Source organism: Hyla sarda, chromosome 2, assembly GCF_029499605.1.
Source record: "Hyla sarda isolate aHylSar1 chromosome 2, aHylSar1.hap1, whole genome shotgun sequence".
NCBI classification, from domain to species: domain Eukaryota; kingdom Metazoa; phylum Chordata; class Amphibia; order Anura; family Hylidae; genus Hyla; species Hyla sarda.
Genome location: NC_079190.1, coordinates 1,347,588 through 1,369,310, shown reverse-complemented (window position 1 = coordinate 1,369,310; position 21,723 = coordinate 1,347,588). Strand labels below are relative to the sequence as shown.

Sequence of the window (21,723 nt, the reverse complement as noted above, 5' to 3'; positions counted from 1 at the left end):
GTTCACTGTACAATTGAATAAAGAAAAAATAAATTTTCTAGATGTAACCTTATATGTGGATAATGATAGGGTCATGTTCAGACCGTACCGCAAAGATACTGCGACTAATTCTGTATTAATGGCTACATCATGTCACCCGAAACATGTGGTACGGAACATCCCATATGGAGAACTGTGCCGTACTAAAAGAAATTGTACGTCCAATACCATTTTTCTAGATGAAATGAAACAACTTAACCAAAGAATGAGTGAAAGGGGCTATACAAAAAATAATCTAGACATAGCTAACAAACGAGCACATGATAGAGATAGGAACACTCTGGTAATAAGTAAAAATAAAAATGAGAATGAGAACAAAAACTCTGTAAAAAAGAAAAAACCCTCGTTCGTAACTGCATATAGTGCACAGTTTTCTACTATCAAACAAATTGTAACTAAATATCTACCGGTTCTTGAAGTAGATACAGTATTGAGAGAAGTCATCACGGGTGGTATTAATGTAATCCCTAGAAGAGGCCAAACATTGGGGTCAGTGCTTTCACCCAGCTTATTTAGCAGTAAACCCAAGTCTGAACAGGGCAATACAAATTGGCTGAAATATAAAGGAAATGTGGGCTGTGGACACGGCAGATGTATAACATGTTATTATATGGAAAAAACAGACCATTTTACATCTTATACTACTAATATATCATATCCAATATTAAGCTACATAAATTGTAGTACGGAATATGTAGTATATCTTGCAGCCTGCACACAATGCAGACTGCAATATGTGGGATCTACCAGTAATCAATTAAAAGTCCGTGTCCGCAGACATATTTCAGATACCAAGGGCATGAAGGTAGGGGTATCTGCCCTAACCAAACATTTTAGTGAATCTCATGGAGGTAACACTGACACCCTGACCGTCAAAGGCATAGAGAGGGTTAAAAAACATCCAAGAGGGGGAGATCTTAGAAAACACTTGCTAAACAGGGAAACTTTCTGGATGTTTTGTCTTAAAACGATACATCCAGATGGATTGAATCGAAGATTGGATTTAATCACTGTTTATTAAAATTATTACATATTGGGTTTATAGTATAAATATAATTTATTTACCCCCTCTTTGATGAATAAATATAAAACTCTTTATTGGAAGGGATTTATATTATAAAACAGTTCTCTAGCACAATAACACATTGATAACAATATGAGGACAAAGATCTCAATACATGTATCTCTATTTTATATATCTTCCCGGTGTGTCTTTTACTTAAAAATATAGTATGTATTAATTAGTGATGGACCATAATGTGAATAAAACCCGGAAAAAGTACCAGAGAAAATCCGGACCACATTTTCCAACATATCTGATTACTATCAGTCACGTGATTGCTCACAAATACTATTTTAATGTGTCTTTAATGTGAAGTCTTTATTCTATGACTAAGCGCATCTAAGCGCGAAACGCGTCAGAAAGACCACTTGTACCTGTTTGTCCTGTGCAACTTCAATAAACGAAGATTATTTTATTCGCATACCAAGTGCTGGACATTCGTTTGTGTAACAATCAAAGATTGGACTGTACCGTGCGTTACCGCACGGAACCCCTCCTAATGTGCATCGGACCTCATCACGAAAAAATTTAGTTTTTGGTCCTCTCCAATTGCACTTCCGAAATTCTCCTTGGATTACCGTGGCTTCAACGCCATTCCCCAACCCTTGATTGGTCCACAGGAGAAATCAAGAGCTGGGGTACTTCTTGTTTCAAGGACTGTCTTAAACCGGTTCCCAGTACTCCCTGCCGTGACCCTGTGGTTCCCCCTGTAACCGGTCTCCCTAAGGCTTATATGGACTATGCTGACGTATTTTGCAAAAAGCAAGCTGAGACTTTACCTCCTCACAGGCCTTATGACTGTCCTATTGACCTCCTCCCGGGTACTACTCCACCCCGGGGCAGAATTTATCCTCTGTCCGCCCCAGAGACTCTTGCTATGTCTGAATACATCCAGGAAAATTTAAAAAAGGGGTTTATCCGCAAATCCTCCTCTCCTGCCGGAGCTGGATTTTTTTTTGTGTCCAAAAAAGATGGCTCCCTGCGTCCTTGCATTGATTACCGCGGACTTAATAAAATCACGGTAAAGAACCGCTACCCTCTACCTCTTATCTCAGAACTCTTTGATCGCCTTCAAGGTGCCCACATCTTTACCAAACTGGACTTAAGAGGTGCTTATAATCTCATCCGCATCAGGGAGGGGGACGAATGGAAAACTGCATTTAACACCAGAGATGGACACTTTGAGTATCTGGTCATGCCCTTTGGCCTGTGCAACGCCCCTGCCGTCTTCCAAGACTTTGTTAATGAAATTTTTCGTGATCTCTTATATTCCTGTGTTGTTGTGTATCTGGACGATATTCTGATTTTTTCTGCCAATCTAGAAGAACACCGCCAGCATGTCCGCATGGTTCTTCAGAGACTTCGAGACAATCAACTTTATGCCAAAATGGAGAAATGTCTGTTTGAATGTCAATCTCTTCCTTTCCTAGGATACTTGGTCTCTGGCCAGGGATTACAAATGGACCCGGATAAACTCTCTGCCGTCTTGGATTGGCCACGCCCCTCCGGACTCCGTGCTATCCAACGTTTTTTGGGGTTCGCCAATTATAACAGACAATTTATTCCACACTTTTCCACCATTGTAGCTCCTATCGTGGCTTTAACCAAGAAAAATGCCAATCCCAAGTCCTGGTCTCCCCAAGCGGAAGACGCATTTAAACGGCTCAAGTCTGCCTTTTCTTCTGCTCCCGTGCTCTCCAGACCTGACCCATCTAAACCCTTCCTATTGGAGGTTGATGCCTCCTCAGTGGGAGCTGGAGCGGTCCTTCTACAAAAAAATTCTTCCGGGCATGCTGTTACTTGTGGTTTTTTTTCTAGGACCTTCTCTCCGGCGGAGAGGAACTACTCCATCGGGGATCGAGAGCTTCTAGCCATTAAATTAGCACTTGAGGAATGGAGACATCTGCTGGAGGGATCAAAATTTCCAGTTATCATTTACACCGATCACAAGAATCTCTCCTATCTCCAGTCTGCCCAACGGCTGAACCCTCGCCAGGCCAGGTGGTCGTTGTTCTTTGCCCGTTTTAACTTTGAAATTCATTTTCGCCCTGCCGACAAGAACATTAGGGCCGATGCCCTCTCTCGTTCCTCGGATGCCTCGGAAGCAGAGGTCTCTCCGCAACACATCATTCCTCCTGACTGTCTGATCTCCACTTCCCCAGCCTCCATCAGGCAAACTCCTCCAGGGAAGACCTTCGTTTCTCCACGCCAACGTCTCGGGATTCTCAGATGGGGTCACTCCTCCCACCTCGCAGGCCATGGGGGCATCAAAAAGTCCCTGCAACTCATCTCTCGTTTCTATTGGTGGCCGACTCTGGAGACGGATGTTGTTGATTTTGTGCGGACCTGTACTGTCTGTGCCCGGGATAAGACTCCTCGCCAGAAGCCTGCTGGTCTCCTTCATCCTCTGCCTGTCCCCGAACAGCCTTGGTCACTGATTGGTATGGACTTTATTACTGACCTACCCCCATCCCGTGGCAACACTGTTGTTTGGGTGGTCGTTGATCGATTTTCCAAGATGGCACATTTTATTCCTCTTCCTGGTCTTCCTTCAGCGCCTCAGTTGGCAAAACAATTTTTTGTACACATTTTTCGTCTTCACGGTTTGCCCACGCAGATCGTCTCGGATAGAGGCGTCCAATTCGTGTCTAAATTCTGGAGGGCTCTCTGTAAACAGCTCAAGATTAAATTAAACTTCTCTTCTTCTTATCATCCCCAATCCAATGGGCAAGTAGAAAGAATTAACCAGGTCCTGGGTGACTATTTACGGCATTTTGTTTCCTCCCGCCAGGATGACTGGGCAGATCTTCTACCATGGGCCGAATTCTCATACAACTTCAGAGTCTCTGAATCTTCTGCTAAGTCCCCATTTTTCGTGGTGTACGGCCGTCACCCTCTCCCACCCTCCCTACTCCCTTGCCCTCTGGTTTGCCCGCTGTGGATGAAGTAACTCGTGATCTTTCCACCATATGGAAAGAGACCCAAAATTCTCTTTTACAGGCTTCATCCCGCATGAAAAGGTTTGCCGATAAGAAAAGAAGAACCCCCCCATTTTTGCTCCCGGAGACAAGGTATGGCTCTCCGCTTAATATGTCCGCTTTCGTGTCCCCAGTTACAAACTGGGACCACGCTATCTTGGTCCTTTCAAAGTCTTTTGCCAGATTAATCCTGTCTCTTACAAACTCCTTCTTCCTCCTTCTCTTCGTATTCCCAATGCCTTTCATGTCTCTCTCCTTAAACCACTCATCATCAACCGTTTCTCTCCCAAACTTGTTTCTCCCACTCCTGTTTCCGGTTCTTCTGACATCTTCTCCGTAAAGGAGATACTGGCCTCCAAGACGGTCAGAGGAAAAAGTTTTTTTTTGGTAGATTGGGAGGGCTGTGGTCCTGAAGAGAGATCCTGGGAACCTGAGGACAACATCCTAGACAAAAGTCTGGTCCTCAGGTTCTCAGGCTCCAAGAAGAGGGGGAGACCCAAGGGGGGGGGGTACTGTTACGCCGAGCGCTCCGGGTCCCCGCTCCTCCCCGGAGCGCTCGCAACATCCTCGCAATCGCAGCGCCCCGGTCAGACCTGCTGACCGGGTGCGCTGCGATACCTCTTCCAGCCGGGATGCGATTCGCGATGCGGGTGGCGCCCGCTCGCGATGCGCACCCCGGCTCCCGTACCTGACTCGCTCTCCGTCGGTCCTGTCCCGGCGCGCGCGGCCCCGCTCCTTAGGGCGCGCGCGCGCCGGGTCTCTACGATTTAAAGGGCCACTGCGCCGCTGATTGGCGCAGTTGGTTTAATTAGTGTATTCACCTGTGCACTTCCCTATATAACCTCACTTCCCCTTCCCTTCCTTGCCGGATCTTGTTGCCATCGTGCCAGTGAAAGCGTTTCCCAGTGTGTTCCTAGCCTGTGTTCCAGACCTCCTGCCGTTGCCCCTGACTACGATCCTTGCTGCCTGCCCCGACCTTCTGCTACGTCCGACCTTGCTCTTGTCTACTCCCTTGTACCGCGCCTATCTTCAGCAGTCAGAGAGGTTGAGCCGTTGCTAGTGGATACGACCTGGTTGCTACCGCCGCTGCAAGACCATCCCGCTTTGCGGCGGGCTCTGGTGAAAACCAGTAGCAGCTTAGAACCGGTCCACTAGCACGGTCCACGCCAATCCCTCTCTGGCACAGAGGATCCACCTCCTGCCAGCCGAATCGTGACACCTATTGTGGCTCCATATAACGCGGCTCCGCACCTGTCCTATTGTGGCTCCATATAACGCGGCTCCGCACCTGTCCTGTTGTGGCTCCATATAACGCGGCTCCGCACCTGTCCTTCTATTGTAGTGCTCGGTGACGGGAGGTTTGAGGAGACAGCAGCCAATGTCCGTGTGGTTTGCGCTACAACCCGCCTTTTTCAAGATTTACTTGCCATATACAGATGGGCTGAGGATGCCCCAATGCCGACTCCGGGAAGCAGCACCACTCTTCTACCTATGCGCATATAGCAGTTGTGTCTCACACAACTCTACCAGGTGACCAAACCTGTACTACAAATTGCTATTGTGACACTTGGATTACCCCCTACGCAAACGATAGTACCCCATAGGAAGCTCTGCCTTTGTGTTTATTCCAGGATCCAGCAGCACAATACAGGCAGCATTCCTCCTTCATGTTCCCTGTCTACTCCTCATTCTTGCTCCAGTTCGGTGATGAGGAGTTCCCACTGACAAATGTGCTAAATAAAAGTGAACTCTGACTGGATAACAGGTCGTCTACCTATGGAGGGGCAGCTTCATAATAATCAGTCTTCACAGAGGGATGGTCTCCTCAGGGACTCCCCACTTGTGACCTCTCTTATGATTTTGCCTATACAAGGTCTCCCGGTACTCACCTGGACAGTTGACCATTCTATACCTTCTCGGAGATAGTTTGCAGCCTTTTTACCAGCTCCATAACTCCATCTTTGATCTCTGTAGATAAGTCCCTTGTGGAAGGCTGGTCAGGTGACAGGGGTAGTCATGACAACCAGAAAGGGGTATAGACAGCTAGTCTGGCTCATTTGATTGTCACCAAAGCTGTCATTAAAGATATGTTCCCTTGTGTATCAGAGGTCAATGATCTCCTGATCCTAATGTTACTCAGATTTGAGAGTTGAGGTCCAATAAGTTCGGAAAATATTTTTTAAAGGTGGCCATCTCTGTGTAGAAATTTTCTTGCACTTTTCCTTAGTACCTCTAGCTGTGGACAATCATTTCTTCTTTATCCATAAATTTAAGGAGTTTACTTCTGCCCCCTCCCTCCTGACACCCCCAGGAATGCTCACCTCTCCAGTCAACAGCCTGCCCCTCCCTCCTGACACCTCCAGCAGTGCTCACCTCTCCAGTCATCAGCCTGCCCCTCCCTCCTGACACCCCCAGCAGTGCTCACCTCTCCAGTCATCAGCCTGCCCCTCCCTCCTGACACCTCCAGCAGTGCTCACCTCTCCAGTCATCAGCCTGCCCCTCCCTCCTGACACCTCCAGCAGTGCTCATCTCCAGTCATCAGCCTGCCCCTCCCTCCTGACACCTCCAGCAGTGCTCACCTCTCCAGTCATCAGCCTGCCCCTCCCTCCTGACACCCCCCGCAGTGTTCACCTCTCCAGTCATCAGCCTGCCCCTCCCTCCTGACACCTCCAGCAGTGCTCACCTCTCCAGTCATCAGCCTGCCCCTCCCTCCTGACACCTCCAGCAGTGCTCACCTCTCCAGTCATCAGCCTGCCCCTCCCTCCTGACACCTCCAGCAGTGCTCACCTCTCGTCACAGCCTGCCCCTTCCTCCTGACACCCCCAGCAGTGCTCACCTCTCCAGTCCTGACACCCCCAGCAGTGCTCACCTCTCCAGTCATCAGCCTGCCCCTCCTTCCTGACACCTCCAGCATTGCTCACCTCTCCAGTCATCAGCCTGCCCCTCCCTCCTGACACCCCCAGCAGTGCTCAACTCACCAGTCATCAGCCTGCCCCTCCCTCCTGACACCTCCAGCAGTGCTCACCTCTCCAGTCATCAGCCTGCCCCTCCCTCCTGACACCTCCAGCAGTGCTCACCTCTCGTCACAGCCTGCCCCTTCCTCCTGACACCCCCAGCAGTGCTCACCTCTCCAGTCCTGACACCCCCAGCAGTGCTCACCTCTCCAGTCATCAGCCTGCCCCTCCTTCCTGACACCTCCAGCACTGCTCACCTCTCCAGTCATCAGCCTGCCCCTCCCTCCTGACACCCCCAGCAGTGCTCAACTCACCAGTCATCAGCCTGCCCCTCCCTCCTGACACCTCCAGCAGTGCTCACCTCTCCAGTCATCAGCCTGCCCCTCCCTCCTGAAACCTCCAGCAGTGCTCACCTCTCCAGTCATCAGCCTGCCCCTCCCTCCTGACACCTCCAGCAGTGCTCACCTCTCCAGTCATCAGCCTGCCCCTCCCTCCTGACACCCCCAGCAGTGCTCACCTCTCCAGTCATCAGCCTGCCCCTCCCTCCTGACACCTCCAGCAGTGCTCACCTCTCCAGTCATCAGCCTGCCCCTCCCTCCTGACACGCCCAGCAGTGCTCACCTCTCCAGTCATCAGCCTGCCCCTCCCTCCTGACACCTCCAGCAGTGCTCACCTCTCCAGTCATCAGCCTGCCCCTCCCTCCTGACACCTCCAGCAGTGCTCACCTCTCCAGTCATCTGCCTGCCCCTCCCTCCTGTCACCTCCAGCAGTGCTCACCTCTCCAGTCATCAGCCTGCCCCTCCCTCCTGACACCTCCAGCAGTGCTCACCTCTCCAGTCATCAGCCTGCCCCTCCCTCCTGACACCTCCAGCAGTGTCACCTCTACAGTCATCAGTCTGCCCCTCCCTCCTGACACCCCCAGCAGTGCTCACCTCTCCAGTCATCAGCCTGCCCCTCCCTCCTGACACCTCCAGCAGTGTCACCTCTCCAGTCATCAGCCTGCCCCTCCCTCCTGACACCCCCAGCAGTGCTCACCTCTCCAGTCATCAGCCTGCCCCTCCCTCCTGACACCTCCAGCAGTGTCACCTCTCCAGTCATCAGCCTGCCCCTCCCTCCTGACACCCCCAGCAGTGCTCACCTCTCCAGTCATCAGCCTGCCCCTCCCTCCTGACACCTCCAGCAGTGTTCTCCTCTCCAGTCATCAGCCTGCCCTCCCTCCTGACACCCCCAGCAGTGCTCACCTCTCCAGTCAGCAGGTCGGCCATCTTGTTGATGAGTTCCAGGATCTCCTGATGACTGTTTCCCTTATGTATCAGTGAGTGAGGTGGAGGCAGCGATATAGGAACCTGCTCCCTGCTCCATCCTTCCCCCTCTTCTGTCTTCACTACCATGTAATCCTGTGTATGGAGGAGACATTGATGTCACTTTATCCCTTCACCTCTCCAGCCATGTCCATGGTTTAGAGATAGAAGAGACGGGACATGATCTCCAGAATCCCTCACCTCTCCGCTCAGCAGGGACATGATCTCTAGGGCCACGTGTAATATTCTCTCCTCCATCACATCCAGGTCCTTCTCCATCCTTAGGGGGCAGTCAGGAGAAGAAAGGGAGACCCCCGACCACTGATGGAGACCTCCCCCTGGAGAGTGTATATAAAGACACTATAGATCTATACACTATATATATATATATATATATATATATATATATATATATATATATATATATATATAATACACACTATAGATCTATACACTATATATATATATATAGAATACACACTATAGATCTATACACTATATATATATAATACACACTATAGATCTATACACTATATATATATAATACACACTATAGATCTATACACTATATATATATAATACACACTATAGATCTATACACTATATATATATATAATACACACTATAGATCTATACACTATATATATATAATACACACTATAGATCTATACACTATATATATATATAATACACACTATAGGTCTATACACTATATATATATATATATAATACACACTATAGATCTATACACTATATATATATATATATATATAATACACACTATAGATCTATACACTATATATATATAATACACACTATAGATCTATACACTATATATATATATATAATACACACTATAGATCTATACACTATATATATATAATACACACTATAGATCTATACACTATATATATATATATAATACACACTATAGGTCTATACACTATATATATATATATATAATACACACTATAGATCTATACACTATATATATATAATACACACTATAGATCTATACACTATATATATATAATACACTCTATAGATCTATACACTATATATATAATACACACTATAAATCTATACACTATATATATATATATATATATATATAATACACACTATACATCTATACACTATATATATATTACACACTATACATCTATACACTATATATATAATACACACTATACATCTATACGCTATATATATATATATATATATATATATATATATAATACACACTATAGATCTATACACTATATATATATATAATACACACTATAGATCTATACACTATATATATATAATACACACTATAGATCTATACACTATATATATATAATACACACTATAGATCTATACACTATATATATATAATACACACTATAGATCTATACACTATATATATATAATACACACTATAGATCTATACACTATATATATATATAATACACACTATAGATCTATACACTATATATATATAATACACACTATAGATCTATACACTATATATATATAATACACACTATAGATCTATACACTATATATATATATAATACACACTATAGATCTATACACTATATATATATATATATATATATAATACACACTACAGATCTATACACTATATATATTACACACTATAGATCTATAAACTATATATATATTACACACTATAGATCTATACACTATATATATATATAATACACACTATAGATCTATACACTATATATATATATATATATATATATAATACACACTATAGATCTATACACTATATATATATATATATATATATATATATATATATTACACACTATAGATCTATACACTATATATATATATATATATATATATATATATATATAATACACACTATATATCTATACACTATATATATATATATATATAATACACACTATAGATCTATACACTATATATATATATAATACACACTATAGATCTATACACTATATATATATATAATACACACTATAGATCTATACACTATATATATAATACACACTATAGATCTATACACTATATATATATAATACACACTATAGATCTATACACTATATATAATACACACTATAGATCTATACACTATATATATATAATACACACTATAGATCTATACACTATATATATATATATAATACACACTATAGATCTATACACTATATATATATATATATAATACACACTATAGATCTATACAATATATATATATATATATATATAATACACACTATAGATCTATACACTATATATATATATATATAATACACACTATAGATCTATACACTATATATATATAATACACACTATAGATCTATACACTATATATATATAATACACACTATAGATCTATACACTATATATATATATATATATATATTACACACTATAGATCTATACACTATATATATATATATATAATACACACTATATATCTATACACTATATATATATATAATACACACTATAGATCTATACACTATATATATATAATACACACTATAGATCTATACACTATATATATATAATACACACTATAGATCTATACACTATATATATATAATACACACTATAGATCTATACACTATATATATAATACACACTATAGATCTATACACTATATATATATATATATATAATACACACTATAGATCTATACACTATATATATATATATATAATACACACTATAGATCTATACACTATATATATAATACACACTATAGATCTATACACTATATATATATATATATATATAATACACACTATAGATCTATACACTATATATATATAATACACACTATAGATCTATACACTATATATATATATATAATACACACTATAGATCTATACATTATATATATATATATATATATATATATATAATACACACTATAGATCTATACACTATATATATATAATACACACTATAGATCTATACACTATATATATATATAATACACACTATAGATCTATACACTATATATATATATATAATACACACTATAGATCTATACACTATATATATATATATATATAATACACACTATAGATCTATACACTATATATATATATATAATACACACTATAGATCTATACACTATATATATATATATATATATATAATACACACTATAGATCTATACACTATATATATAATACACACTATAGATCTATACACTATATATATATATAATACACACTATAGATCTATACACTATATATATATATAATACACACTATAGATCTATACACTATATATATATATAATACACACTATAGATCTATACACTATATATATATATATATAATACACACTATAGATCTATACACTATATATATATATAATACACACTATAGATCTATACACTATATATATAATACACACTATAAATCTATACACTATATATATATAATACACACTATAGATCTATACACTATATATATTACACACTACAGATCTATACACTATATATATATATAATACACACTATAGATGTATACACTATATATATAATACACACTATAGATCTATACACTATATATATATATATATATATATAATACACACTATAGATCTATACACTATATATATAATACACACTATAGATCTATACACTATATATATATAATACACACTATAGATCTATACACTATATATATATATATATATATTACACACTACAGATCTATACACTATATATATAATACACACTATAGATCTATACACTATATATATATATATATAATACACACTATAGATCTATACACTATATATATATATTACACACTACAGATCTATACACTATATATATATATATATATATATATATATATATATATATATTACACACTATAGATCTATACACTATATATATATATATTACACACTACAGATCTATACACTATATATATATAATACACACTATAGATCTATACACTATATATAATACACACTATAGATCTATACACTATATATATATATATAATACACACTATAGATCTATACACTATATATAATACACACTATAGATCTATACACTATATATATATATATATTACACACTATAGATCTATACACTATATATATATTACACACTATAGATCTATACACTATATATAATACACACTATAGATCTATACACTATATATATAATACACACTATAGATCTATACACTATATATAATACACACTATAGATCTATACACTATATATATATATATACACACACTATAGATCTATACACTATATATATATATATATATAATACACACTATAGATCTATACACTATATATATATATAATACACACTATAGATCTATACACTATATATATATATATATATATATACACACACTATAGATCTATACACTATATATATATATAATACACACTATAGATCTATACACTATATATATATATATATAATACACACTATAGATCTATACACTATATATATATATAATACACACTATAGATCTATACACTATATATATATATAATACACACTATAGATCTATACAATATATATATATATATAATACACACTATAGATCTATACACTATATATATATATATATATATAATACACACTATAGATCTATACACTATATATATATATAATACACACTATAGATCTATACACTATATATATATATATAATACACACTATAGATCTATACACTATATATATATATAATACACACTATAGATCTATACACTATATATATATAATACACACTATAGATCTATACACTATATATATATAATACACACTATAGATCTATACACTATATATATATAATACACACTATAGATCTATACACTATATATATATAATACACACTATAGATCTATACACTATATATATATAATACACACTATAGATCTATACACTATATATATATATAATACACACTATAGATCTATACACTATATATATATAATACACACTATAGATCTATACACTATATATATATAATACACACTATAGATCTATACACTATATATATATATATATATAATACACACTATAGATCTATACACTATATATATAATACACACTATAGATCTATACACTATATATATATATAATACACACTATAGATCTATACACTATATATATATATATATAATACACACTATAGATCTATACACTATATATATATATATATCACACTATAGATCTATACACTATATATATAATACACACTATAGATCTATACACTATATATATATAATACACACTATAGATCTATACACTATATATATATATATATATATAATACACACTATAGATCTATACACTATATATATATAATACACACTATAGATCTATACACTATATATATAATACACACTATAGATCTATACACTATATATATATATATATATATAATACACATTATAGATCTATACACTATATATATATATATAATACACACTATAGATCTATACACTATATATATATAATACACACTATAGATCTATACACTATATATATAATACACACTATAGATCTATACACTATATATATATATATATATATATATATATATATATAATACACACTATAGATCTATACACTATATATAAATAATACACACTACAGATCTATACACTATATATATATATATATATATAATACACACTATAGATCTATACACTATATATATATAATACACACTATAGATCTATACACTATATATATATATAATACACACTATAGATCTATACACTATATATATAATACACACTATAGATCTATACACTATATATATATAATACACACTATAGATCTATACACTATATATATAATACACACTATAGATCTATACACTATATATATATATATATAATACACACTATAGATCTATACACTATATATATAATACACACTATAGATCTATACACTATATATATAATACACACTATAGATCTATACACTATATATATATATATATAATACACACTATAGATCTATACACTATATATATATATATAATACACACTATAGATCTATACACTATATATATAATACACACTATAGATCTATACACTATATATATAATACACACTATAGATCTATACACTATATATATATATATATAATACACACTATAGATCTATACACTATATATATAATACACACTATAGATCTATACACTATATATATATATATATATAATACACACTATATATCTATACACTATATATATATAATACACACTATAGATCTATACACTATATATATATATATATAATACACACTATAGATCTATACACTATATATATATATAATACACACTATAGATCTATACACTATATATATATATAATACACACTATAGATCTATACACTATATATATAATACACACTATAGATCTATACACTATATATATAATACACACTATAGATCTATACACTATATATATATAATACACACTATAGATCTATACACTATATATATAATACACACTATAGATCTATACACTATATATATATATATATAATACACACTATAGATCTATACACTATATATATATATATATATATTACACACTATAGATCTTTACACTATATATATATATATATATAATACACACTATAGATCTATACACTATATATATATATATAATACACACTATAGATCTATACACTATATATATAATACACACTATAGATCTATACACTATATATATATATAATACACACTATAGAGCTATACACTATATATATATATAATACACACTATAGATCTATACACTATATATATATATATATATAATACACACTATAGATCTATACACTATATATATATATATAATACACACTATAGATCTATACACTATATATATATATAATACACACTATAGATCTATACACTATATATATATATAATACACACTATAGATCTATACACTATATATATAATACACACTATAGATCTATACACTATATATATATATATATATATATAATACACACTATAGATCTATACACTATATATATATAATACACACTATAGATCTATACACTATATATATAATACACACTATAGATCTATACACTATATATATAATACACACTATAGATCTATACACTATATATATATATAATACACACTATAGATCTATACACTATATATATATAATACACACTATAGATCTATACACTATATATATATATAATACACACTATAGATCTATACACTATATATATATATAATACACACTATAGCTCTATACACTATATATATAATACACACTATAGATCTATACACTATATATATATATATATTACACACTATAGATCTATACACTATATATATATAATACACACTATAGATCTATACACTATATATATAATACACACTATAGATCTATACACTATATATATATATATATATATAATACACACTATAGATCTATACACTATATATATAATACACACTATAGATCTATACACTATATATATATAATACACACTATAGATCTATACACTATATATATAATACACACTATAGATCTATACACTATATATATATAATACACACTATAGATCTATACACTATATATATATAATACACACTATAGATCTATACACTATATATATATATAATACACACTATAGATCTATACACTATATATATATAATACACACTATAGATCTATACACTATATATATATATAATACACACTATACATCTATACACTATATATATATAATACACACTATAGATCTATACACTATATATATATATAATACACACTATAGATCTATACACTATATATATATAATACACACTATAGATCTATACATTATATATATATATAATACACACTATAGATCTATACACTATATATATATAATACACACTATAGATCTATACACTATATATATATATAATACACACTATACATCTATACACTATATATATATAATACACACTATAGATCTATACACTATATATATATATAATACACACTATAGATCTATACATTATATATATATATATATATAATACACACTATAGATCTATACACTATATATATATATATATATAATACACACTATAGATCTATACACTATATATATATAATACACACTATAGATCTATACACTATATATATATATATATAATACACACTATAGATCTATACACTATATATATATATATATAATACACACTATAGATCTATACACTATATATATATATAATACACACTATAGATCTATACACTATATATATATATAATACACACTATAGATCTATACACTATATATATATATAATACACACTATAGATCTATACACTATATATATAATACACACTATAGATCTATACACTATATATATATAATACACACTATAGATCTATATATATATATATAATACACACTATAGATCTATACACTATATATATATATATATAATACACACTATAGATCTATACACTATATATATATAATACACACTATAGATCTATACACTATATATATATATAATACACACTATAGATCTATACACTATATATATATATATATAATACACACTATAGATCTATACACTATATATATATATATAATACACACTATAGATCTATACACTATATATATATATAATACACACTATAGATCTATACACTATATATATATATAATACACACTATAGATCTATACACTATATATATATAATACACACTATAGATCTATACACTATATATATATAATACACACTACAGATCTATACACTATATATATATAATACACACTACAGATCTATACACTATATATATATATAATACACACTATAGATCTATACACTATATATATATATAATACACACTATAGATCTATACACTATATATATATAATACACACTATAGATCTATACACTATATATATATAATACACACTATAGATCTATACACTATATATATATATATATATATATAATACACACTATAGATCTATACACTATATATATATAATACACACTATAGATCTATACACTATATATATATATAATACACACTATAGATCTATACACATATATATATATAATACACACTATAGATCTATACACTATATATATATATAATACACACTATAGATCTATACACTATATATATATATATAATACACACTATAGATCTATACACTATATATATATATAATACACACTATAGCTCTATACACTATATATATATATATAATACACACTATAGATCTATACACTATATATATAATGCACACTATAGATCTATACACTATATATATATAATACACACTATAGATCTATACACTATATATATAATACACACTATAGATCTATACACTATATATATATATATATATACACACTATAGATCTATACACTATATATATATATAATACACACTATAGATCTATACACTATATATATATAATACACACTATAGATCTATACACTATATATATATATATATAATTACACACTATAGATCTATACACTATATATAATATATATAATACACACTATAGATCTATACACTATATATATATATAATACACACTATAGATCTATACACTATATATATATATAATACACACTATAGATCTATACACTATATATATATATAATACACACTATAGATCTATACACTATATATATATATATATATAATACACACTATAGATCTATACACTATATATATATAATACACACTATAGATCTATACACTATATATATATAATACACACTATAGATCTATACACTATATATATATATATATAATACACACTATAGATCTATACACTATATATATATATAATACACACTATAGATCTATACACTATATATATATAATACACACTATAGATCTATACACTATATATATATATAATACACACTATAGATCTATACACTATATATATATAATACACACTATAGATCTATACACTATATATATATATAATACACACTATAGATCTATACACTATATATATATAATACACACTATAGATCTATACACTATATATATATATAATACACACTATAGATCTATACACTATATATATATTAATACACACTATAGATCTATACACTATGTATATATATAATACACACTATAGATCTATACACTATATATATAATACACACTATAGATCTATACACTATATATATAATACACACTATAGATCTATACACTTATATATATAATACACACTATAGATCTATACACTATATATATAATACACACTATAGATCTATACACTATATATATATATAATACACACTATAGATCTATACACTATATATATATAATACACACTATAGATCTATACACTATATATATATATAATACACACTATAGATCTATACACTATATATATATAATACACACTATAGATCTATACACTATATATATATATAATACACACTATAGATCTATACACTATATATATATATAATACACACTATAGATCTATACACTATATATATATAAATACACACTATAGATCTATACACTATATATATATATAATACACACTATAGATCTATACACTATATATATATATATAATACACACTATAGATCTATACACTATATATATATATAATACACACTATAGATCTATACACTATATATATATAATACACACTATAGATCTATACACTATATATATATAATACACACTATAGATCTATACACTATATATATATATATATATACACACTATAGATCTATACACTATATATATAATACACACTATAGATCTATACACTATATATATATTACACACTATAGATCTATACACTATATATATATATATATAATACACACTATAGATCTATACACTATATATATATAATACACACTATAGATCTATACACTATATATATATAATACACACTATAGATCTATACACTATATATATATTACACACTATAGATCTATACACTATATATATATAATACACACTATAGATCTATACACTATATATATATATATAATACACACTATAGATCTATACACTATATATATATAATACACACTATAGATCTATACACTATATATATATAATACACACTATAGATCTATACACTATATATATATATATATAATACACACTATAGATCTATACACTATATATATATAATACACACTATAGATCTATACACTATATATATATAATACACACTATAGATCTATACACTATATATATATAATACACACTATAGATCTATACACTATATATATATATATAATATATATAATACACACTATAGATCTATACACTATATATATAAATACACACTATAGATCTATACACTATATATATATATAATACACACTATAGATCTATACACTATATATATATAATATATATATATATATAATACACACTATAGATCTATACACTATATATATATATAATACACACTATAGATCTATACACTATATATATATAATACACACTATAGATCTATACACTATATATATATAATATAATACACACTATAGATCTATACACTATATATATATATAATACACACTATAGATCTATACACTATATATAATATATAATACACACTATAGATCTATACACTATATAATATATAATACACACTATAGATCTATACACTATATATATATATAATACACACTATAGATCTATACACTATATATATATATAAATACACACTATAGATCTATACACTATATATATATATATAATACACACTATAGATCTATACACTATATATATATATATAATACACACTATAGATCTATACACTATATATATAATACACACTATAGATCTATACACTATATATATATATAACTATATAATATAACTATAATATATAATACACACTATAGATCTATACACTATATATATATATATAATACACACTATAGATCTATACACTATATATATAATATAATACACACTATAGATCTATACACTATATATATATATATAATACACACTATAGATCTATACACTATATATATATATATAATACACACTATAGATCTATACACTAATATATATAATACACACTATAGATCTATACACTATATATATATATATAATACACACTATAGATCTATACACTATAATATATATTATATAATACACACTATAGATCTATACACTATATATATATATATATACACACTATAGATCTATACACTATATATATAATACACACTATAGATCTATACACTATATATATAATACACACTATAGATCTATACACTATATATATATATATAATACACACTATAGATCTATACACTATATATATATAATACACACTATAGATCTATACACTATATATATATATATAATACACACTATAGATCTATACACTAATATATATAATACACACTATAGATCTATACACTATATATATATATATATAATACACACTATAGATCTATACACTATATATATATAATACACACTATAGATCTATACACTATATATATATATATAATACACACTATAGATCTATACACTATATATATAATACACACTATAGATCTATACACTATATATATAATACACACTATAGATCTATACACTATATATATATATATAATACACACTATAGATCTATACACTATATATATATATATATAATACACACTATAGATCTATACACTATATATATATATTAATACACACTATAGATCTATACACTATATATATATATAATACACACTATAGATCTATACACTATATATATAATACACACTATAGATCTATACACTATATATATATAATACACACTATAGATCTATACACTATATATATATATAATACACACTATAGATCTATACACTATATATATATAATACACACTATAGATCTATACACTATATATATATAATACACACTATAGATCTATACACTATATATATAATATAATACACACTATAGATCTATACACTATATATATAATGATATAATATATATACACACTATAGATCTATACACTATATAATCTATATATATATATAATACACACTATAGATCTATACACTATATATATATATACACACTATAGATCTATACACTATATATATAATACACACTATAGATCTATACACTATATATATATATAATACACACTATAGATCTATACACTATATATATATAATACACACTATAGATCTATACACTATATATATATAATACACACTATAGATCTATACACTATATATATATAATACACACTATAGATCTATACACTATATATATATAATACACACTATAGATCTATACACTATATATATATAATACACACTATAGATCTATACACTATATATATAATACACACTATAGATCTATACACTATATATATATA

General features: G+C 31.4%; 1 protein-coding gene and 1 long non-coding RNA gene across 7 annotated transcripts in view; one reads left to right on the top strand and one right to left on the bottom strand.

Moving 5' to 3' along the window:
• Positions 1-21,723, bottom strand: part of LOC130358154 (zinc finger protein 260-like) — an 80,192-nt gene that overhangs the window by 11,369 nt on the left and 47,100 nt on the right. For 5 of the 6 annotated variants that reach the window (XM_056560995.1, XM_056560994.1, XM_056560996.1 and 2 more), the window contains 2 exons: positions 8,537-8,673; positions 8,276-8,431 (listed from right to left, as the gene is read on the bottom strand). In XM_056560995.1, the coding sequence (XP_056416970.1) occupies positions 8,276-8,431; positions 8,537-8,673 (293 nt within the window). Of the gene's footprint in view, positions 1-5,969; positions 6,437-8,275; positions 8,432-8,536; positions 8,674-21,723 lie in introns of those variants that run through there. The other variant, XM_056560999.1, reaches the window with a different exon arrangement.
• Positions 1-21,723, top strand: part of LOC130358166 (uncharacterized) — a 50,459-nt gene that overhangs the window by 12,494 nt on the left and 16,242 nt on the right. The gene's annotated exons all lie outside the window — the stretch shown is intronic.